Below are 23448 nucleotides of genomic sequence, written 5' to 3'. Positions count from 1 at the left end.
TATTGCTTTCAAGGCAAACGAAAAAAACGTACACACAGTGCTGTTATAGTAAAGGAGTCTTCACTTCAAACAACGCACAGAAAGAATATAGTTCTACATTAACCCAAACCATAATATGTCCACGACTTCCCCCAAATTTTGTTTCTGAAGAAAGCCCCTGAATACATAGATCGTCGCTTCGAGTTTCATTCTCCAGTCCGCTGCCGCCTGCCATTTACCCATTGACGGAGGGCTTGCTGAATTCCAGTGCTTAGCAATATCTCTTGTAGCAAAGATGGTTGCAATTCCCAGCAATATACAAGCTCTTCTGCTTCACCTGATATCGTCCACAATACCCAATAATGTGACACAGGGGGAAAGGTTTGAATTTACCTTCGAGGACCGAGAAGGAGCTGCATACATCCTTTTCCAATACAATGCAAGAGCAGAACATCGTCATACCATATGGAAAAAAAATCACTCGATCTATGAACAACGGAAACATTCGGGTTCAGGAACTTTTTTGGTTCGCCAAAATCGTAATGGTGTGAGATAGGTAGTCATGTGTAAATATTTAAGCAGTATGTAAGTCAGGGCCACAAGGAGATAACTTGTACCGGTGGGGACTTACGAGCATCTCTCCAGTCATTATCATCTAGCAGTCCAAACCATTCCTCCCAGAGATTTCTCAGTTTTGAGAAGAGGTACGGGATGTTGATCACAAGCGTCTGACATCTGTTATAACCCCCTTTCCCTAAAGGGCCCTTTATGATTTTTGCTTCAAGTGTTCTGTATTCGGATATAGATCCAAGAGATTAGCGGTGGGACATGAGTTCATGGCAGCTTGATAGTATTGATAACACTGAGATTTATGTATTTCGAGTTCAGTTTGGGAGTTGGAAAATGATTTCATTTGTGCACTGTGCCAAATGTCACCTACCATCGATGTACTGATTAGATCCTACCCCTCAAATCCTTTAAGGGCTGCCTAGTGTTTCATCCAATTGCTTAGCCATAGGGGTGTTTCAAACGTGACATAATCCCTTCCAGTTAATCTCAAAGGAGACTGCTATACAAGCAGGACTACTCTATTAACTTCTGGTCAGGTCTACAGGATGGTGTCTATATAAAGCAACCCCAGAATGGTGGTTAGACAGAATGTCAGAAATAAAAATATTGTGGGACAAAAGATTGTATCAGGAACATATCCGGAAGGTACGTTTCTATTGGTAAGCTAAATTTGACTCTATATAACGCCACATTTGTGTGTATATATATATATATATATATATATATAATGTATATCTTCAAGGTATGTACATGTGGAGTTAAGAACAGTAAATCTATACTTACCTATTTGCATTTACCTTCTCTATTTTGGTCCTTGATATTTTGACACAATATTCTGTCCACATGATATTTTTGTTTCCGATATTCTGTCGGTGATCCCCCCCATAATAGTGTCTCGTCCCACTAGTGTTTCCTTCCCCCGAAAGGCAGGGTTATGCCTCTCACCACTCAACCAGTCATTTATTGCTAACATCTGTGCCTCTCAGTAGTACAAACGTATATCCATCGTGCCCATCCCCCATCAAATAGCGATTGCATGCATTTGCCAAACGCCTGAGGGAGGGCTGGCAGTATAGCAATTTAATCAATTTGTCCCCCCATTCATAGACTCTACTCGTCAAAGTCATCCAACATTGGTGAACCTCCCAGAGAGGAAGTTGTCTAAGGAATGCCCTCTTAAAATCTAGGCGATGCAAAGGTGTCCCTGGATTCTTCGTTCCAGGGCCATGGTACTAGTTTCTAGCTCTGGTATCTGACTATATTTCTCCTTTTCTTTGCTTCTCCGATAAGACTTGGCAATCCTGCTCAAGGTAGCCTTCCCAGGCTCCCATATCTTGCCAGGCAAATCTGTCCTTTATTAAGATCTAGATAGGTCTTCAGCTCTTGAGCTAGAAGTCTTGTAAATTGCTCATCTACTAACCACCAGGCGACGAGTTACCATATGGGATGAGGGTGGGGGGGGGGTCTGATAAATGGAAGCCAAAGTGCAACACCACGGGGGAATTGTCTGATATCCCACAAAGTGAAATGAATGAGCCATTTGTGTACATAAAATTAGTGGCAACAGTAAATCAGTGCGAGACATCAGCCAGAGCTTGCAGATTCGATTTCCGCTATGCTATATTGAGCCCTAGGCTTTCGGCCTTGTCCCCCAGTCCTCCCCTAGTCCTGTTTTTCAACCCTCTGGGTCCTGTAGAGTATACTTCAGGAGCCAAGATGTCATTAAAATCACCTGTGACTGACACCCTAGGCTAACCCCAGCACCTCATCTCTGAGAACCTGAAGGTTGATTTGGCCAATAAAAGAGAGACATAAACACCTCAGACAAACAGGCATGGTACAGATCTTACTAAAAACATTTCGTTCTTAAGCACATATAAGCACAGCCAAAATCACAAGTACATAACAGTGCATTATTACATCATTGTATTCACTGTCCCATCGTGAACCCAGCTCCCCCACCCTTTCAATCCACATCAGTCTTCATCTTCTTGATCAGGCGGGGGATCGCAGAGATGTCACCCCTAAATTTATTCCTCTTTCCCCAGATTTTACTCCACATTTTGGGGCATCCCCGATTTAATAAATACTGATTTCTCGGCAATCATGGTAGTATCCATATCTCTTCCCCATGCGGCCAGGGTAGGCACCTCCAGCACGGCCCATTTCTGGGCAATGTTCCGCTTAGCAATTATAATACTCAGTGTAGCCCAGCCCTGTGAGGAAATATACATTTTTGGTCAAGTTATGTTCCCTATCGTGTACCCCACCGTCTCCATGTACGAGTTAAAGTGCATGTAACTTCCCTCCTGTGCCAGCTATGAAGACGCAAATACATTTGCGTCCAACGTTAACATGTCCTCTTTCAGACCCACCCTGAATGGGTTGAATAGTCCGTTCCTAAGTATGCTATGCGAACGTCTTTTTGTAGTGTACTTTACATGTTTTTCAGCTTTGGCAAAGTAGGCCCTGAATTTCTGCCATCAAGCCTTTTTCTTTCTTCTGACTCTGAAAGCCTCAGCCCAGGCTGCCCAGGCTGCCCCCGTACCTGTGAACTCTGCCTTACTTCCAGCGCGGCCCACCACGCTTAGCTCAGCCTGCTGCCTGCCAAGACTGACTACAACCTTCGAGTTATCTGTTCCGCTCCCCGAAAATACATTCCTGCCTACTAGTTTCAGTAAACATTCCCCAGCTGCAGAGCCGAAGGGCCGGCCTGTCTCCGTGCAAGTAATTCATAGCCTCTGTTACCATGCTCCCATGGAAGGCCCATGCCCCCACGCTTCTCATGCAGACACTCAGGCGCTTATACACGCACTCACAGTCAGTATAGAATAGCTTCTGCCCCAGAGACCTTTCCGCCCAGATAGCTCAGTTCCTAAACATCAGATATCAGATATGATAGAAGCACAAGTTGATCTGACATGCCAGACTTCTGTCTCTTTCCGTCAGTGTAAATGTCAAGCCCCCTGCACCCTCCAGTTTCACGCCAATCACACGTCATGCAGCTGCGCGCGCATCCAAGCCTCCGATTTCTGCTGACATTGCAACATTTCTGTTTAAGTGCCACCCACATGTGACACCTACCTGTGACGTTTCTAGAGCACACCTCCAGTTACGCCTAGTCCACGCCTTCTGATTACGTACTAGTAACACGTGGATGCTGTTATCTTGTCTTCTCTCAGCTGTTACGCCTACTATATTGCTTTCTATGATGTAAATTAAGTATATAAGCTATGTACTGTCAATAAAACATTGCTCTATCCCTTCCTGAACCCTGTGTGGTTGCAGGAACATGATGTCCAGTTCCGGAACGATTCCTTTTTAAGGAATAAAACCCCTAAGAACTCTAACACCACGGACTCTGTTTTCTTTCTTTCCGATTGAGTTATTATTGATTAAGTACTTACCTGCATAGAAATTAAGATGGTAAATTAAATATTTACGACACCTGAGCCAGACGATTTAAATCATTTGGTTCCCCTACATTTAATAAGCATCGTCTCGGTTCCGGTACTAGGGAAACCCCCTCTATCTGTGAGATCGTTGTCATCACCTTTCTCCAAAACTCCATTATCCTAGTGCAGTCCCATTTAGTATGGAAAAAGGTGCCTTCCTCTCCACAGCCTCGCAAACAAAATGGGTGAAGTGCTCTGCCTATTTTATGAAGGGTGCGCCTAGTGTAATATGAGCGATGCAATATTTTAAGCAGCACTAGCCTGAGTCTAGAAGGTATGCCCACTTCCCGCGGAGAGGCCAGTGCCTCCTGCCACTCAAGACTCATCAAGGTCTCCCACGTCGTGGGACCATTTGTCGCGCAGGGAACCCGTTGGATCCGGCATATTATTTACCAGTTTGCGATAGGTGAGGGAAGTGGCTTTCTTCTGTATACATTCTGTGAGCAATCTATCTTCCAGGGTGGAAGCTTCCGGGACCTCCGTACCAGGAGGCAGTGCTGACATCAGGGCGTGCCTGATCTGTACGTATCAAAATCGCTCCCCAGGCGCCAGTCCATAGTCTTGTTGGAGACTTTTGAACGGCACCATTTCACCGTTGTGCCATATGTCGCCTACTGTGGAGATGCCTATGTCATCCCATTTGTCGAAACCTTTGGTATTATGAAGCTTACCTAGACGTTTAGTATCCCACAAGGGGGAAGTTGGGTCAGGACCCCGCGCCATCCAAGCTTGGCTTGAGCAGTATGCCAAAGGACCATTGTGTGTCTAAGAGGACCGAACAGTGCCAGTGTTAGTTTTCTATCGTAGAGAGGCGATAACATACCTCTTGTGCCTAATAGCGCCCTATGTGCCTGGAATGCCGGGTCATCCTGTGGAGCGTGCAGCCATTGGTTAATTACCTTCAGTTGAGCAGCCCAGTAATAAAATTGTATGTTTGGAAAGCCTATCCCTCTATCGTACCACCCTCGCATTAACTTGGACTGCGCTATGCGTGCTGGCTTATTGCCCCACTGTAAGCCAGAGACATGTGCTTCAATAGCCTTCAAGTATTTTGGGGATACCGAAAAAGGCGTGTTCTCCAGTGCAGATAAAAACCGGGGCAGTGCCATCATTTTAAATAATGCCGCCTTTCCTAGCAAGGTCAGCGGAAGGGTTTCCCAATGACGCACATCCCTCTTGAGACGGTCCAAAGGCGGCTGCAAGTTTTTGTCAAAGAACTCCGCCGCGTCCCTAGTAATGTATATGCCCAGATACTTGAATGCTCCCTCCGAAAGTCTAAGTGGACAATCCGGAGGAAGTTGTGGGGGCGGATCATAGAGGACATACATAACCGACTTTGACCAATTTATGGTATAGCCTGACGCTTTCCCGAAAATCGTACATATATTAAGAAGACAGTATAGATCGTCTAGGGGAGGTCAGATATAACAGTACGTCGTCCGCCTAAAGGGATATTCGGTCCTCCCAGCTTTCTGTCCACTTGAGCCCCTTTATCATTGGATCCCACCGTATCCACGCTGCCAACGGTTCCAGCACTAAGGCAAAAAAGAGTGGCGACAGTGGGCAGCCCTGACGTGTGCCACGCGTCAGGGGGAAATCCTCTGAGATGTGACCATTAGCGGTAACATGGGCCACTGGGTTGGTATAGAGGAGCCGGACCCATGCGCAAAAGGTGGTGCCGAAACCAAGATGCTGGAGCACTGCAAATAAAAATGGCCATTCTACCATATCGAATGCCATTCGTGCATCTAATGATCACACCACAGCTGGCTCCTGTAAATAGGCTGCCCGTGCGATTACTCCATGTAAGCGCCTCAAATTAAGGGCCGTATTTCTGCCGAGCATAAAGCCAGACTGATCTGGATGTATTAAGGGATTTAAGTGGGGCGTCAGCCTAATTGCTAGTAGTTTTGCAAGGATCTTGGCTTCAGCATTAATCAAAGATATAGGGCGATATGCGGTGCACTGATCCGCCGGCTTAGTGGGCTTTGGTATAGCCACTGTGGTGGCCGTGCGTTGATCCAATGGGAGATCACCCTTTTTAAAACTATCATTAAACATACTAAGAAGATATGGCACGATAGTTCCCGATGCCTTTTTATATAGCTCAATGGGTATGCCGTTCGGTCCCAGTGCTTTACCCGACTGCAGTGCCCCAATTGCCGTCTGCAGCTCCTCTACAGTGAGATCTGCTTCTAAATCATACGCCACCTCTGGGGTGAGCTTGGGCATATTAATGTCTTGCACATAAGTAAATGCTTCCTCTAGAGTCATGTCAGAGGTAGACACATAGACTGTCCGAAAGTGCTGCGCTTGTGCGAGCACTATCGCCTGTGGGTCTGTTATTGTCTGCCCATCCTCTGAGGTGAGCTGCACTATCCATCTGTTACCATTATCTTTCTTTCCAACCAGGCCAGTAATTTCCCGGCCTTATCACCGACCTCATACACCTTATGACGTGTGGCCTGCATTTTGGTTTTGGTTAAGTCTAGTAAGTGTGTCTGGTATTGTTGCTGTTTGAGATGCAAATTATGGGATGCCTCTGCAGTGGGGTTCTCAGAATGTTGGGTGTCCGCATTGTGTAGGTCTAGCTCTAAGGCGTGGAGCTCTGACTGTTTCTACCTTTTATGCGCCGTGATGGATGCTATAGCTTGGCCCCTGAGCACCGTTTTGTAAGCCTCCCACAGAATGGACGGTGAATCGACTGACGTGACTTTCTCTTGAAAGTAGTGGCTGGACATTGTAACGATAGCCTTCCTAATTTTGGGAACCTGTAAGTATCCGGAATGAATTGGATATATACGGTGCCATGTCAGATGGTGGTGGGTGTATGTCAAAATCAGTGGTGAGTGATCAGATACCCCTCTCGGTGTAATTTCTACACTCTCTGTCTTATTCAGACTGCCAATCGATCCCAGGAAATAATCTATTTGTGTCAAACTATAGTGTACCCCAGAGTGATATGTGTATTGGCATTCCGTTGGGTGATACAGTCTCCAGATATCGGTAAGTCCTAGTGCGTCCAAAAAAAACCTGAAACGTGTTACCCCCCCTTTGGTTGCTCTTACCGGATATCTGTTCATGGCGTCATCCATGATGGCATTGAAGTCCGCCCCGATAAGTAAGTCCCCCTCCGGCAGGTCTAGCAAGAATGCACTTGGATCTGGAAGTGCCACTGCGTGCAGTGCTGGGGGAACATAGGCAGATACGATACTAAGGGGTCGTCCCTCCCATTGAGCGATAATAGCAGCAAAACACCGTGCACCGTTGGTTTTGACACTATGCACCAGTAAGGGAAACTTTTTTCTAACCATTATGCCCACACCTCTGGACTCAGAAGAGAACTCCGAGTGTGCCACCATCCTGTAACCCCATCTATCCATCGCTTTAGTGGTAGTCCCTGTAAGGTGTGTCTCCTGTAATAATACTACCATTGGTGCTTTTCTTTTAATACAATGTAGCACTAAGCCCCGTTTTATTTTGTCCCCCAAACCTCGGACATTCCACGTAAGCAGGGTGAGGGGTGGTACCATTCCTGGGGGGTCCCCGTTCACCTTATTAGTTGTGGTAGCGTGTATTGCCTTATCCAGTGGGGCTCCTCGAATGGGTTATTAGCTGTAAGTGTGACTCGCCTGTGCCGCAGTGTGTGCTGGTAGTGCCTAATCGTGTACCATAGCCAACCTGTGAACGAAGACTTTAAAAAACCCATTGCAACCTTCCCAACCCTTCCACCCCCTCGCTGCCTAGAGGACTTGAAACTACCCGGCACCCCAAATCAGCAGAGTGCTTAAGACCCCATCCCTCAAACATTACTTGCGTGTACAGGAGCGGGAAGTCCGAGGAAGACCCCGTTCCTCCCCTGTCCCAGAGTCCATAGTTTGTGCGATGTCGGTATCAAGTCTGTAGCCGACATGAGTTCAGGTGCGCGGTTTGTCCACAGTGTCTACAAGCGGGTCAGATGCAGCACCTGCGCCGTCACTCCCCGGATTCCTTATGCAGTTGGGCATCCTCGTCCTCTCCTTGTTCAGCGATCACAAGATTGTCCTCCCTCTCAAGACGGTGGCGCCCCTTCCACTCTCGGCCAGGCTTCCCCACTTGTCGCCAATCTTCCAGCCATTCATGCGCCTCTTCTGGAGTTTCAAAGAACCATGTTTTTCTGTCCGCCACTACCCGCAACGTTGCCGGGAAGAGCATCGAGTAAGGCCGCTCACGACCCTCAGCGCCTTTTTGACCTCTAGAAAGCTCCTTCGACGTGCTGATTCCGCTGCTGTATAATCCGGAAAGAAGGAAATTACAGAGTTGTGAAGTCGGATAGGTGGTGCCACTCGGGCCATTTGAAAAATGGCGTTTCTGTCACGGAAATTAAATATGCGGGCCAGCACAGGTCTTGGGGGGGTGGGAGGGGGCACCGGGTTTCGGCCTGCCACCCGGCACCCTATGACCGCGTTCTACTGAAAAGTAGTTAGAAAGACCTTTTGGTTGTAGTCTCGTTTTTATCAAGTATTCGATGTACAGATCCATAGCGGGGGCCCCCTTCCTTCTCGGGAATCCCCGTAATTCGGACGTTATTCCGGAGTGAGCGCCCTTCCTGATCGTCAAGCTCCGCCACCATTCGTTTGTTTTCAACCTCCAAATGTGCCACCTTCTTAGCTAGGATGGTAGTATCTTTAGTGAGGGACGTTGTCAGCTGTTCCACTTCCGTGACTCTGGCGGACATTTTTTGAAAATCCGCCTGTAGGAACGTTACATCTGTTGAAATGGAGCCCACCGCCATCTGTACGTTGTGGAGAGCCGCCATAATATCTTCTAGCGTTACTTTGGGCGCACTCACGTCTTCTCCTCCTTTAGTTACCTGCCCTTTCGGTTCCAGCAGCGGCGGGAAGTCCTTACTGAAGGCAAATTTGTATAACTTCACCTCTTGGGTCACACGGGACCCTCTGCTACTCATCGTGTACTCCGCGTCACCCCAATGCCACCCGGTCAGTGTCTACTGTTATAGTCGTCTGCTGGGCCACTGGTTGCCACCTGCACGGGGTCTCAACCCTCGCGACACCATCGCCGCAATGGGTGTCGTCTGGAGTCTGTTATAGATCAGCACTATTCAGGGGATTATCCATACGGCGCATCCAGCAATTTGACTCCCACAGTACCTAATCCGTGAAAAGGCCCACAATCTCTATGTTGCTGTACTCACATATGCCGTGATGCCCTGGCTTTAGTCTATTGGTACCGTGCTGTGGGACTGAGACACTACTTTCGTCGGGAATTATTACACCCTATGCCCGGGCGTATCGCCTGTAATCATGTCCGCCCGTGTACCACACCCAGGCTGCTCTTGGTAGGGCTCCGGATCCACCCGGGTTAGTTCTGCCAGTGTCTCTTCAGGGCCTCAGCCAGGGGTTGTCATCCATGGCCCCTCAAGGTGTCCAGCAATATCGCAGTGTCACACCCCAGGGCGTGCTTTCTTCAGGGTTAGACACAACCAGTCTCTTCGCCCTAGTCTGCCCCTACTACACCATTTTGCATATGGGCCTCACTCCGTTCACATTTCAGGCCGTTGGCGCCGCCGCCGTAGACACTCCTTCAAGCATTCTCAGCAGGGAATCATCCAGCACCACGCAGTCTCCTGCTGTGTTGGCCAGCCCTCAAAATTGAGTCCCGGGCTCCCATCAATGGGGCCCAGGGCCTACCTGGGCCAGGCGCGTCTGTTTCCTCTCTTTCTCAGCCCAAACAGTGGGCTGACATGCAGCGCGATCTCCCGCCGTGACGTGCAGGATATGGCCCCGGGGCTCGCTCCACGGGAGCTCCGACCTCCGACTCCACCACTTGGCCAGGCGTCACTCACGATCCGGTCCGCATTGTGCGGGCCCCCTGAAAACGCCCACTTCTCACTGCGGCAATCAGGCACAACAGCCTCTTTTATCAGTCAGTAGGGACCAAATTTATTTGTGGTCTCGAGAGGAGGCGCCTCCCTCTCAGCCGCCATAAAGTCCGCACTGCCCTCTTGCCGCTCCGCAAATCGAGTCCCCGGTTTCCACCACATAAGCAGGCCGCAATCTGTAAGCGCCGATATCTCGCTCCACGGAGCACACAGAGTCTCCAGCGTTGGCTTGCCTTACGCCGCTTCACCTCCGATTCGTAATTCTGGGCTCTAGGTACAATATAAAGGACGGATAATGAAACGGATTACGGGGGAGTTAGTCTCGGTCTCCGAGTTCCTTTAGTCTGCGGCCATCTTGTCCGGCTGCAGGCCACGCCCCCGATTATAATGTTATTTGATTGACATATGAGAGCTGCCCCAACCTGCGGGCTTCCCTAATGATCGCATCTCTGTATCTGTCGTTCAATATCTTCACAATTGTAGGGTTTGGGTGAGACCCAGGAGGGTGTTTATGTGCCATGGATCTATGAGCTGTTTCAAAGAAAAAACGGGTGGCGAGCTGATCCGTGGGCGTCCGTTTCATAATCCACAACTCCAGAAAGCCCTCCGGCAGAGGCCATTGCACATCTGGGAATCCCACAAAACGGACGTTGCAGCATCCTCCATGCAATCTTCAAAGATTTTCAATGCTGAGGAGAGACTGTAGAACTGAGTTACTGTATTGGATCTTCCAGTTTGGAGATATGCCCACTCAGCCTCTGAGATGCTGTCAGCCACGCCACAAAGGTCTTGTTGCAGGGGAGTGACCTCAGTGCAAACTTCATCAACCTTAGATACAAGCGCCAAGTAGGAAGCGTGAGTAGCTAGAAGGTTGCCCCAGCATCCCCCATGCTAGGGAGCTGGGTAGGCCGGTCATTGCTTTCACATGCTCACGAGACCCCAATGTCGGGGATGTGTACTTATCGATTTTCTTTTTTATCTGTGCTTGAGAAGAAGTGTGTTTGCCCTGTCCTGTAATTCCAGGGCTCCTGAGCTGCTACAACACGGGGATTATCTGAAGTGTTCACTGCTCCAGAGGTGATGGTCCAGGATTTTTTGCCCCATGATCCAAATGACTGGTGCCCGCCTCCACCAGTGAGCTACCAGAAGGAAAGGGAATGGCAGCAGTTTGTGCCTGGCCACTACATTCCATACCGTTGGGTTCCCGGAGCTGTGCAATCATGTGTCCGCACCCGGTGGTTTCTGGTTTACTTTCTCTGCAAGTGTCCAGGATGCGGTCAGCACTTGCAGCCGGGGACTCCTATGGAGTCATCTAGCAAAGGAGAAACTAAGTGGGCTGGTGGCTGAGACCAGGGAGTCTCAAGGTCAGCAGGGATCCCCAAGCGGTAGGACAAATAGCCACATGTCAGGGATTTAGTCACAGGGTTTTCATCAAATTCCAAGGACTGCCTAATGATTATTGGAGACCGGTCGTGGGGCACAGTAGAGTCCACAACAGATAGCATGACTGGCCCCTGGAGAGACTGTCTACCAAAAAAACTCCACAGGGTATAGCGTCCTTCTTACGGTTCTGGGGATGGATAGCATACAGATGGAAAGTTCAGGAGCAATGCTCTGGGACCTGTAGTCCACTGCTCCAGGGGTCTTCCCTGTAGAACCCGCCCCCTCTCTTTGACCTCTCAAGATCCCACCTTCGGTACCATAGGCCTGAAGAGACCCGATAGAAGCACCTAGGGTAGGGAGAAATAGGGAGGGAAGCAAGAGTCACAGGAAGACCCTCCCAAGCACCTTCAGGGACCACAATATTCACAGAACTGCTGGGATTGGTGGAGCTGAAGAGGAAAAGCCTTCTGGTGGCTGTATAATTTGCCATGGCACTCTTTGTCTCACACAGTCCAGGGTTTCCGCACCGGTCCAGGATCTGACAACGGTCCTCAGGTCACTCCTAATGCTACTTGTTGGGTCCGAATTTTGCACGGGTCCGATTATGTGCCGTCACCGAGAGGTGCACGTTAGAAGCCCCTGACCCCAGCAGTCACCACTGACCTCTGCACTACTGGCCAGGCCCGGTCCATAGGTCTGCAAACCTTCGCCTTAGCCCCGTAAAGCGGCCACGTCCACCATCTTGGTGCCCATTACACTGGTAGCCTGCAATTATGAGGTAGGTCAGCCCCTGGATCTTTGGCAATCCTCACAAGTTTTCTGGAAGGTAAGGTGCCATTAGAGAGCCGAACTGATCCTGCCAGTACCAAGGATACCTGGCAATCATGGTTGGGAGACTGGAACTCAAATCCGAGCGTCCACCATCTTGGCCTCCCAGGCCATGTAGCCATATGTGAGCATTTTAAGGCAAATGATTAAGGGAAAGGACACAACGTTGCATTTGGAGTAATAATCAATGGCCCCCAGAGGGCATTAGTGCAAGAAGAGTTCTCTGTGCTCTTCTGAACAAATTTTCTTATATTTTGCTTGCCTACTGTGGAGTATCTGGCCTTGCCCCCTTTCCTATCTTCAGGTGTTTTCTTTGTGTGTCTAGTATTTTCTTTTCAACTGTCTCATGGTTGTGCCTGTGATCCTCACTTGTTTATTCCAAGGTTCATTAGTATTGTGAAGAAAATTGGTTTGCTCAAGTTTCCCATGATGCAGTCATACTACTTTCAAACCCATTGATATCACCAGTGGCTGTATTATGAACATGTGTAAGGGTACAGAGCATGGCTGCACACCTGTTTAAAAAAACTTTGCTCTGTCTAAAGTCAATATGAACCTAACTCAGTCTTCATTTTAGGGAATGAGCTGCATATAGCTCAGCTTAGAAGCAGGCAGGAGTGTTACCACATTGTTTCCAAGATGTGCTCTCTGTAGCTCACCCACAATCTTTGCATAGTTTAAAGAGCACATGTTTAATTCAGAATTCTCAATGTCTTAAAAATAGGCACCCAGTTTTGCCTGTGCTAGCACAGCATCTGTTCATGATGCATTCCTAGCTATTTATAGCATTTAGAAACCAGAGAACTGGTGTATTGCAGTTTTGGAAAACAAATGATATATAATCAGTAGAGCATGGCCTTTGCATATGCTAGGTGGTGTCGCATGCTTTTGTCCTCTCCAATGCTTAACCTGTTTGATCGTTCCTGGATACTTCCCCAGAGCATTTGGGCTCAGACAGGCATGCCACTCTAAAACAGTAACCCTGGACCTACTTCTAGTTAGGAAATAGTAACCTTTTCTTGTGTTTTGCTGTTTTTCTTTAGGACATTTTCATACGTTGTTGGATTTGGCAAAGGTGGCCGATACTCTTCTGTTTTTGATGGATCCAAATGAAGGTTGGGACAGTTATGGAGATTACTGCCTCTCTTGCCTCTTTGCACAGGGGCTTCCTAGTTATGGTAGGTTGAATATCTCTTTTAGGTGGAGGGGAGGTGTGTGTGTTGTGTTACAGTAGGTGTCACTGGACAGCCTGCGTTCCCTGGAGAAAAGACAAAGTCCTGACCGCTACCTGTAGAGAAGCACACAATATCCCACTTTCTCATTTTGATGTGGCGTTTCTTTAACTTGGTGGTGATGTTTTCTATTTAGTAAATCGTTGAACACCTGTGGCATTGAAGTTGTCCCACTTTCCATTTCAACTTAACTGTAGAGCAGGCCACTTCTGCAAATCTCAAGTGGGATCTATTCAAGGCAGCATTAGGTTGGCCAAATAACATGTAGTATTGTTACTCTGTTGCAGTGTCTTTTGGATAATGTGTGGAATATGCCCCTTTAGTTGAGTTGTGGATTTAGGGGATGGCAGGTAAAGGAACCAAAGTAAGCTAATTTGTCATTTGAGGTAAGAATTTTGTCATGGAGACTATGGCAACCTGAGCATTGAGATAATTTTAGTATAAAGTGTGAGTCACAAAATACTTGATTGTTTGGATTGTTGTGCTGTAATACGTGTTACATTGCTGTAAAATGTGTTTGTAGATGTAACTTGCTGTTTTTCCTCTGTAGTTCTTGCAGTTCAGGGAATTGACAGCATTCCATTAAGGAAGCGCTGTGATGTGAAGAAGACTGTTGGCAAAACCATGGAGAAGCGCTTCCCGGATGCTAAGATCTTCAGCCTGGACTCTGTGCAGGATGCAGCACTGCTACTGCGGCAGGTGGCCACTCAGAAACAGCGGCACCTTGCCTTTCGGGACCGTCGCTCTTACCTGATGGCGCAGAGGGCAGATTTCCTGCCACTTGACAGCAGTGGTCTGGTTGGGACCCTAAAAGTGTCAGGTTACATCCGTGGCCAAACCCTGAATGTGAACAGTCTCGTGCATATTGTGGGACATGGTGACTTTCAGATGTCTCAGATAGATGCCTCAGAGGACCCCTATCCACTTAATCCTAGAGGGAGCAGAACTCACACCAAGAAAGGAGAAGACACAGAAATGAAGGTAGGAGGTACAGCTTTAGCTCTATCCACACTATATCCTGGAAAACACGGGACAGAATTGACTTTGAAGAGGCTGGTCCATGGGTAATGCATTATTCTCTGGTGTTTAAGGTTTTTTGCTGTACAGAAAGTGTTCTCTGCTTGGCAGAGTACTGTAGTACAGTGGAGTCTTGCATCCACTACAAAGGTAAATCTGTAACCTGAAGGTCCGCTCCTCCGATTATCATTGAGATTAGGTAATGTGGTCTGTTTTTTTGCCACTATAGACCATTCCGTTTATAATGCAAAAGTGCCCTATATTTGCATAGTTCTCATTTAATTATTCCACAAGTATGTGTGTGCTACTTTTCTATTTCATGGAGGACTTCTGACAATGAGATTGAGAATTTAATTCATTTGAGGTAGTTCAGTGGTCAGAAGATAAGTGTAGGAAAGCGCCCCTTTTTGACAAGGTCATTCCCACATTTTGCCTGGTATGTGATGCAATCTTGACAGAAGTGCACTGGGATCCTGCTATCCAGGCCCCCAGTACCAGATCTCTTTCCCTAAATCTGTACAATTGTTCCCCCAATTGGCAATACCTTTGGCACCACCTCGAAGTCCCAAGTAAATGGTACCTGGGGCACAGAGACTAAAGTGGGTCCCTAAGGGCTGCATCATGTATTGTCACCGTAGGTGACCCTCAGCACACTCGTGCAAACTGCCATTACAGGCTGCGTGTAAAGGTGTAGAGAAAAGTAAAGACCTGACATGGCACATCTCCTGTGTGCCATGCATTTAGTATAGGTAAGTCGCACTCTCAGCAGGCTTTACAGCCCTATGGGCAGGGTGCATTATACTACATGTGAGGATGTATCTGCATGAGCAGATATGCCCCTGTGATGTCCATGTCGATTCTTGGACATGGCCAGTGAACAGGAAAGCCATCTTGAGCATATTTACTGGGCAGTGGTGATTAGTAGTTCCCCAGCTACATGGTGGCTTCACTGAAACGAAAGATGTCTGGTGGCAAACATCTTGTATTTATAAGCCCACGCAGATTCCAATGATGGATTTATTAATGCATGCACCCATAGGGCACCTCTGAGATGCCCCTGAAAACCTACTGACTTCTAGTGTACTGGCTGACTGATGTATACCAGCCTGCAAACACAATGGGTTTCGGGCCTCTTGCACTTTCTGAGGGCAGAAAGAATGCCTGCTCTGGGGACGAGGTGTGTTCCCCTCCTCCAAGCAGGATGGCTAAGTAACCTGAAAATCAAGGCATGAGGCTTCAATAGCCTCTGCTGAATTTAATATGGGGAAATGCCACCCCCTACCCTGAGGTCATTTGGCACAAGGACAGGTGGTAAAATTAGCTGGTCAGGAGGCATGTTTCCCCCATCAGGCTAGTTCCACCCCTAAGGTGGGCTACCTTATGTCAACACGAAAGCTAAAATACCACCATCTTGTTTTTGGGTGGAATTAGGCACACTGGGTCAGGGTTATGTCTGTTGGCTACTATCTGCCACTCCCCTTAACGCTCCTAAATTGAGCTTTTAGGAGGCACCCCTGATACCAGGAACTCTGACTCAAGGGATCCAGAAGAAGAGGATGAAAAAGAGCAGCGAGAGAACGAGAACTGAAGACTGCTGTGGACTTGTGGCGCCAAACTCTGCCTGCCTGCACCAGTCTCGACTGTCATGACCAACTGACTCCTGCAGCTGAGCAACTGCCAAGAACCCCGGTAGACTGCCAGCCCTTCCCAAATTGCCAGTAATCTCCACTGGAGCAGAGGAGCTACTCCCCTGCAGTCCACAGGCACAGAAGAATCAGAGTCCAATTTACTGTGCTGCCACTTCCGGGCCAGTCCGAAGCAGAAACCACCCTGGAAGAAATGCCTGTGCTCCCGAAGGTCCATCAATCGGGGAATTTTTAAGCGTGCTACTCACCAGCAAGGGTCTCTGGCGGTGCGGTTTGGGGGGGTGGCGGAGAGGGAGTGGGGTAAGGGGGGGGAGGGGGTGCAGCTTCGGGTTAGCCGAAAAAGCAGGTCTTGAGGCTCTTCCTGGAGGTTTGCAGAGATGGGGAGCATCTGATGTTGACTGGGAGCTCGTTCCAGGCCCTGGGTGCGAAGTAGGAGAAGGCTCTTCCATCTGGTCTGGTTCTGAGGAAGCGCAGGGTTTCTGCTAGGGCCAGGTTGGCGGAGCAGAGGTTTCTCTTAGGTACACGGAAAGAGACTTTCGTTGTGTTATTTGGGTACGATGTTGAGTGATTTGTAGGCGAGGGTGAGCAGCTTAAAGGTTACTCTCTTCTTGACGGGGATCCAGTGGAGGTCTCGCAGGTGTTTGGTCATGTGCTCTCAACGTGGGTTGCAGAGGAAGAGTCTGGCTGCTGTGTTCTGGATGGTCTGGAGTTTGTATAGCAGGGATTTGTTGATTCCAGCGTAGAGGACGTTTCCGTAGTCCAGTCTGCTAGTTAAGAGTGTGTGGATGACTTTCTTCCAGGCTTCGGGTGGGATCCACTTGAAGGTCATGCGGAGGGTGTTAAAGCAGGTGGAGGCGACTGCATTGATCTGGCAAGTCATGGTGAGGGAGGAGTCTAGAATGATGCCAAGGTTTCGGGCGTGGTCCATGGGGGTGGGTGAGTTTCTGAGGGCAGAGGGCCACTAGGTGTTGTCCCAGGCGGTGGGGGAGGGTCTTCGGATGAGGACCGCTGTCTTCTCCGAGTTGAGGTTTAGGCAGCTGCTGCTCATCCAGGCTGCAACATCCTTCAATTCTTCCCGGAAGCTGAGTCTGGTGTGTTCGGGGTTCTTCGTGAGGGAGAGGATGAGCTGGGTGTCGTCGGCATAGGATACTATGCTGAGTCCGTGCTGTCTGGCGATGGCGACAACAGGGGTCATGTAGATGTTGAAGAGCTTTTGGCTGAGCGATGATCCTTTGGGTACTCTGCAGTTGATCTCTGTGGGTTCGGAGAGGATGTGTGGGAGTCTGATCCTTTGGGTTCTGCCGGTGAGAAAGGAGCAGATCCAGTCGAGGGCGGTTCCCCATATGCTGGCATCGTGGAGTCTTGCTGCAAGGGTGCGGTGGGAAACTGTGTCGAAGACTGCGGAGATGTCTTTATTGGAATGAGGGCTACGGTGTTTGTTGCCCTGGTCGAGGAGCGTGCAGATGTTCTCGTGGTGGGAAGGAGAGCGGTCTCTGTACTGTGGTTACTGCGGAAGCTGGACCTGGAGGAGTCCAGGATGGCGTTTTCTGCAATGAAGGTAGTCAGCTGGGCGTTGACGATTTTTTCGATGACTTTGGCTGCGAAGGGAAGGAGAGAGATGGGACTGTAGTTTTTCAGGTCTGTCGGTTCAGCCGAGAGTTTCTTGAGGAAGGGCTTGACTTCTGCTCGCTTCCAGTCGTTGGGGAAGGAACTGGATTCGAAGCTGGCATGGATGAAGCGGCGTATCTCGGGTGCTAAGGCGGCAGCTCTATGGAAGATGTGCGGCGGGCAGGGGTCTCTGGGGGCTCAGGAGTGGGTGTTCCAGATGGTCGTGGTGGTGTCTTCGGTGGTTACTGGTGTCCAGGTGGTGATGGTGGGCTTCCTGGAGGGAAGGGTGGTTTCTGGAGTCTTTTCGCTGATGTGGTCTTAGAGGCCCTTGATTTTCAGGTGGAAGTAGGTGCCGAGCTTGTTGCAGAGGTCTTGGGAGGGAGTAACGTCTATGGATTCGCTAGGGGGGTTTGGGGAGTTGCTGGATGATGTTGAAGAGTTCCTTTGAGTTGCTGGAGTTGGAGAGGATTTTGTTATGGATAAAGGTTTTTTGGTAGATCTTATGAGTTGGTGGTATTCTGTCATGGTGTTCATGTAGGTGGTCTGGTTTTCGGTGGTTTTGCTGTTTCTTCACCGTTTTTCAAGACGTCTGCAAGAGCGTCTAGCTTCTTGTAGGTCAGAGGTGAACCAGGTGGCCTTCGGGGGGCGTTTTATGTTGGGGTTGCGGAAAGGTGCAAATTTGTCTGCGCAGCTGGTGATCTAGCGGTGTAGTTCCTTGGCTGCAGAGCTGGCGTCAGTCGTGGCAGTGAGGGGATTGTGGACGAGGGTGGAGTTGAGGTGCTCCTCCGTTACCTTGCTCAAATCCCTGCGTAGAGTGCTTGTGAGCGGTAGTGGTGTTGAAGGAGAAGTGTACACAGTGGTGGTCTGTCCAGAGGGGCTGCAGGGTGTGGCTGAAGCGGATGTTGGTCCCTCTGGTGAAGATTGGGTCGAGGGTGTGTCTGCCTTGTGGTTGGGGGTGGGGGTGGGGATGAGCTCCTTCAGTCTGAGGTTGGCAAGGTTGTCCAGAAGGGCAGTGGAGTTGGGGTTGCTGTCGTTGTAGAGGTGGAAGTTCAGGTCCCTGATGCTTTTGTAGTCCGTGGAGGCAATGCGTGTGGTGCAATGAGGTTGGCAGAGGTGGTGGTGAAAGAGGCACGAGGCCCTGGTGGTCTGTAGGCAAGGTTGCCGCGAAGCAGGGGTTCTAGGGCTGGGCTTGATCTGGAAATGGAGGGGTTTGGTGGTGGAAGGGAAGTTGCTAGTGCTGGAGGTAGAGAGTCTGAGGGAGCTCTTGTGTGTAATGGCGAGTCCTTCTCCTGGGCGGTGGGGGCGGTTCTTCCTCTGGATCTTGTATCCGTCGGGGATGGCGATGTCGGGAGCTGAGGAGGCATTGCTCCAGGTTTCTGTGAAGAAGGCAGCGTCTTGCGATACGCTGTTGAGATCTGAGACCTCCTCAACACTGTATCTGTTTAAGGAGGATGCACTTAAAGGCTTCTGTGGGCCGGGCGTGCGGCGGTCATGGGGGTGCTGTGGATGGTGAAGGATTGTTGCCAGGAGAACTGGCCTTGGGTGGTGTCGGCGTCAACAACTGGCAGTTGTTGTTTCTTCTGGGGTTGAGTGCGAGGAGGGTAGCAGAGTTGTAGCGGAGGGAGTTGGAGATCCAGGGTCACTGGCGCTGGTCGCAGACGTCTTGCCTTTGGAGCAGCCGCTGCACGCTGTCGCCATTAAATATTGGAGTGGGAGGGAAGCGCAGCTGGGAGGCAGGAGCGGGAAACTTCGGGGAGGGGCTGCGGGGGCAGCAGCGGTGGGAAAAAGGGCAATGAAGGGGCACGGAGGAAAAGGACAACTGGCAAAAAAGTGAACAAGGCACTAAACCAGATGCAGAATACAAAGTGGCACAAAATAAGAAGGTCAGATCTATCACTCCACTAAGTGAAAGGAAACCAGGACCGACCGGAGCCACACTGCACCAATACAAGGAGAACTGGACCCCTTGCATCAACCAAAGGTTGTTTAGGTCCAGTCAGAATTCTAACAGCACTGAGACCAAGCAGCCATTGAGGGGTGCTGTGTCAGCACTGCTAGAGACCCACTTCCAGAGTGGCCCAGCTGTCCTGATTTGTGCACCCTCAACTGGTGAACCAGCTAAAACAGTACTTGATAACAAAGTTCTTGGTATCAAAATTAATATAAAAATACAACTTATTTTTCCTGATTAGTCTCAGATTTATTCTTGGGTGTCTATCTTATTTATTGCTTCTCCGACTAAAACAAATGCTTAGCACTACCCTCTGATAAGCCAAAACTTCTAGTCCACACTACCACAAAAGAGCTTTTGCCTCTGTAAACAAATAAGGATTGCCTGTACTCTTTACACAATGTACTTCGTTTTGGTCTACTATATAAAGAGCTAGCTTCCGACAATCAGGAAATACCAGGCTTCGTTATTATATTGTACAGAAGTTGATTCTGACTTGGAGATTGACAGGGATGGGGGGTGGAGGGGGAGGTCGAGGAAAGGGGAGGAACAGGGAGGAACAGGAGAAGCCATTATAACACATATGTGGACATAGGCAGTTGAGACTGTATATTAGCCTGAGTCTTTCATACTACCAGGTTCCCAACTTTGAAATTAAAAGCAGTTCTGCAGCCTTTTACATCACTTCTCACAACACACAGATGAAAGGCAGTGCTTGTAAAAGGAGCTGTGCAGTAAATGGAGAGCTCTTGCCAATTGACGCTACAAGAGGGATATTAATGTTTCATTTAAGGATACCACTGAGCACTTACAGTTTTGTTTGATTCTGCAATATGATCATTAACAATGTGTTCGAGGCATATGAGCTGCAGATTACACACTGTGCATAGATGGCCACCTAGTGTTGGGCCCCGATGTTTCCAGTTTGTTTTTGTTGTAGAAAAGTCTTTGGCAGTCACAGGATAGGTGACTCCTCCTTTGGATCATACTGCACATGGGCATCTGCTCCATCCCCAGATTGTTTTTTTTCTGCCACTGGGCTCGGATGTGCTTCCAGCGCTTCGCGTTGGAACCAATTTCCTTCGGCATGCAATCCTCACCAGCTTCGCCAATATAGTTTCAAACGCGTTTCCAGTCGACGCTACTCTTCAACTTCGATTCCGGTCGTCGACGAAGGCCTTTGGGCCCACCTAGGCCTCAACTTCCAGCTCATGTAAAGGACTCCATTTAAAAAGTGTCCTCAATGTGGGTCGAAGTTTCCCCACACCGATCTACATGAGGTGTGTAACCGTTGCCTCTCTCTGGAGCACGAGGCCAGAGACTGTTCAGCTTGTGTCTCCTTCTGCTCCAAAAAGACGATCCGGGACCGAAGAGCAAGGAGAACAATGGCTTGTTCATCAGCTCCGATTCCAGACGACCTCTTCCAAGAAGGCGTCAACGTCCCAGAACATCATGGCGTCGACCGATATTCTGAGGCCGAAGATTCCGAAGTCGAGGACATCACTCCAGCACAGCGGGTCGTAAGTAAGACCGTTGACCCCAACCCTTCCTCGACACATTCAAAAAAGGCTTCGGTCACACCCTCGCCCTCTGGCTCGGGTGCACACCGGGACACTGCTTCCACTGCCCCGCCCTCGGGCCCGGCAAAGAAGCTTACTAAGCCTTCTGGCGACTATGGCTCGAGTCTGTCTGCCCACGGTGCCGGCGCACACCTTCTGACACCAAAAAAGATATCATCGGCCGCCACGCCGACATCGAAACAATCGGCACCGAGGCCTACTGCTAGTCCCTCGGCACCGAAACCCAAATCGGACCCACGCAAATACGCTTCAGATTCGAAAAAATCATCTGATCCGAAAAATCCATCGGAACCGAAAAAAAACATTGGATACTAAAACACCATCGGAGCCGAAACATTCATTAGAGCAGAAAAAAGCACCTGAGCCAAAATAGACTCCGGCTAAAGACACTACCAAACAAGTTTCAAAGCCAAAAGAAGCCCCCAGTTGGGTGCCAAGAACTCCCTCCGCACCAAAAGATCAGCCTCCTGCAGAGGACTTATTTCATCCAGGCCCTGCACAAAAGACTCTTGTTAAGGATCCAACCACTGGTCAACTAACTCTTAGTTAAAAAAAAAACGACCACTGGATACACCTGCACCGGCTCCTCATCCAAAGAAGGACATTGCTACCTCTCCTCTAAGGATCCCCTCCCCAACTCCTCCACCTATGCCATCACCACCTGCTCCCCTACCACAGCACTCCCCTACATCTTCTATCATACCAGATGATGACAACAGGGATGATGGCTCTGACGATACAGGGGGGTGGCCCAGATGATCCCTCTATTCCTCCAGGCTCACCTGACCCATGGGATAATTAAAACACTCCAGACGTCCCCAACGTCCCTCAAGGCGACATATATCCCTCTAGCCCTTCCCCACCAGAAGACACTATGGGATTTAATCAGCTAGTACACAGGGCTGCACAATACCATGGGGTAGACCTGCACACTGACCCTGTAGAGGAAGACTTCCTAATGGATACTTTTGATAATTCGCAAAGATCATCGTCAATTTTACCCATGTTTAAGGGAGTTATTAAGCATGCTCCTGAAGTCTTCAAAGACCCAGTTAGAACGAAGGTCATCAATCCACGCATAGAGAAATAATATAAAGCTGTCCCTTCAGATCCAGCATATATTAAAGGCCCAGTACCACTAGACTCTCTTGTGGTCTCTAATGCACGCAAAAGAGCAAATTCACAAACATCCGGTGAAGCTTCCCCACCAGATAAAGAGTCTAAGCTCCTTGACGCATCAGGTAAAAGGACGGCGTCTCAGGCAGCAAACATGTGGATTATTGTCAATACGCAAGCATTATTGGCAAGATATGACCGGGCACATTATGATGACTTAGAATCATTAATGCAGCACCTCCCTGATGGATAAGCTAATTTGCTCTATCTTTATATCTAAGAGGGAACAAATATTACAAACACCTCTATTCGTCGTGCATTGGATGCAGCAGACACTGCCTCAAGAGCAATTAACAACCACAACCGTGTTTTGCTACTTAGACATGCATGGCTATGTATTTCAGGGTTCAAACCTGAAGTCCAAAGTGCTATACTTAACCAGCCCTTTGATGAGCAACACTTATTCGGACCTAATGTAGACATATCCCTTGAAAAAATAAAGAAGGATACAGATGCAGCCAAATCTATGGGAGCCCTGCAGTTACAGGCTCCCAAACGCTCATTTCGCCGCTCCTTTTACAGAGGCGCCACAAGAAGATACTCTTCAGACACACCCTCTACCTCTTACAAAGTCCCCACACAATCCACCTATAGTAGGGGCTACCAAAAGGGTGGTTATAGAGGTAACAACAATAAGGGCAGAGGGAAAAACAACAACTCCTGCTCTGCCTCAACCCCTGCCCAATGACTTCCTCCCCTTCCCCCGCCCCATGCCACTCCTGTTGGGGGAAGACTACAACAATACCTACCAGCTTGAGAAAACATCACATCAGACAGGTGGGTGCTACAAATAATTCAGTCAGGTTACTGTCTCAAACTAACATCTACCGCCCCCCCCCCCCAAACATACCACCCAGACAGCGTCCAATGTCACAAGAACATCTGATACTGCTCAGACAGGAAGTTCTATCCCTCCTGCAGAAAAATGCAATAGAAATAGTTCCAGTGCATCAGCAAAACAAAGGAGTATACTCCCTGTATTTCTTAATCCCAAAGAAGGACGGATCTCTAAGGCCTATCCTAGACCTCAGACCACTTTCACATGGTCACACTCCAACAGGTCCTTCCGCTCCTTTTACAAGACGACTTCCTTGTCACACTGGATCTCAAGGACGCCTACTTCCACATTCCTATCCACACAG

At 49.0% G+C, this 23448-nt stretch overlaps 1 protein-coding gene across 1 annotated transcript in view; it reads left to right on the top strand.

The window, feature by feature from the left end:
* TSR1 (TSR1 ribosome maturation factor) overlaps positions 1 to 23448 on the top strand; it is an 83979-nt gene that overhangs the window by 11791 nt on the left and 48740 nt on the right. The window contains exons 4-5 of the mRNA XM_086955184.1: positions 13140 to 13274; positions 13879 to 14309. Coding sequence (XP_086811310.1) covers positions 13140 to 13274; positions 13879 to 14309 — 566 coding nt within the window. The remainder of the gene's footprint in view (positions 1 to 13139; positions 13275 to 13878; positions 14310 to 23448) is intronic.

The sequence above is a fragment of the Lissotriton vulgaris genome, chromosome 2_1 (assembly GCF_964263255.1).
Source record: "Lissotriton vulgaris chromosome 2_1, aLisVul1.2, whole genome shotgun sequence".
NCBI lineage: Eukaryota > Metazoa > Chordata > Amphibia > Caudata > Salamandridae > Lissotriton > Lissotriton vulgaris.
This window is presented reverse-complemented; position numbering and strand designations above follow the sequence as displayed.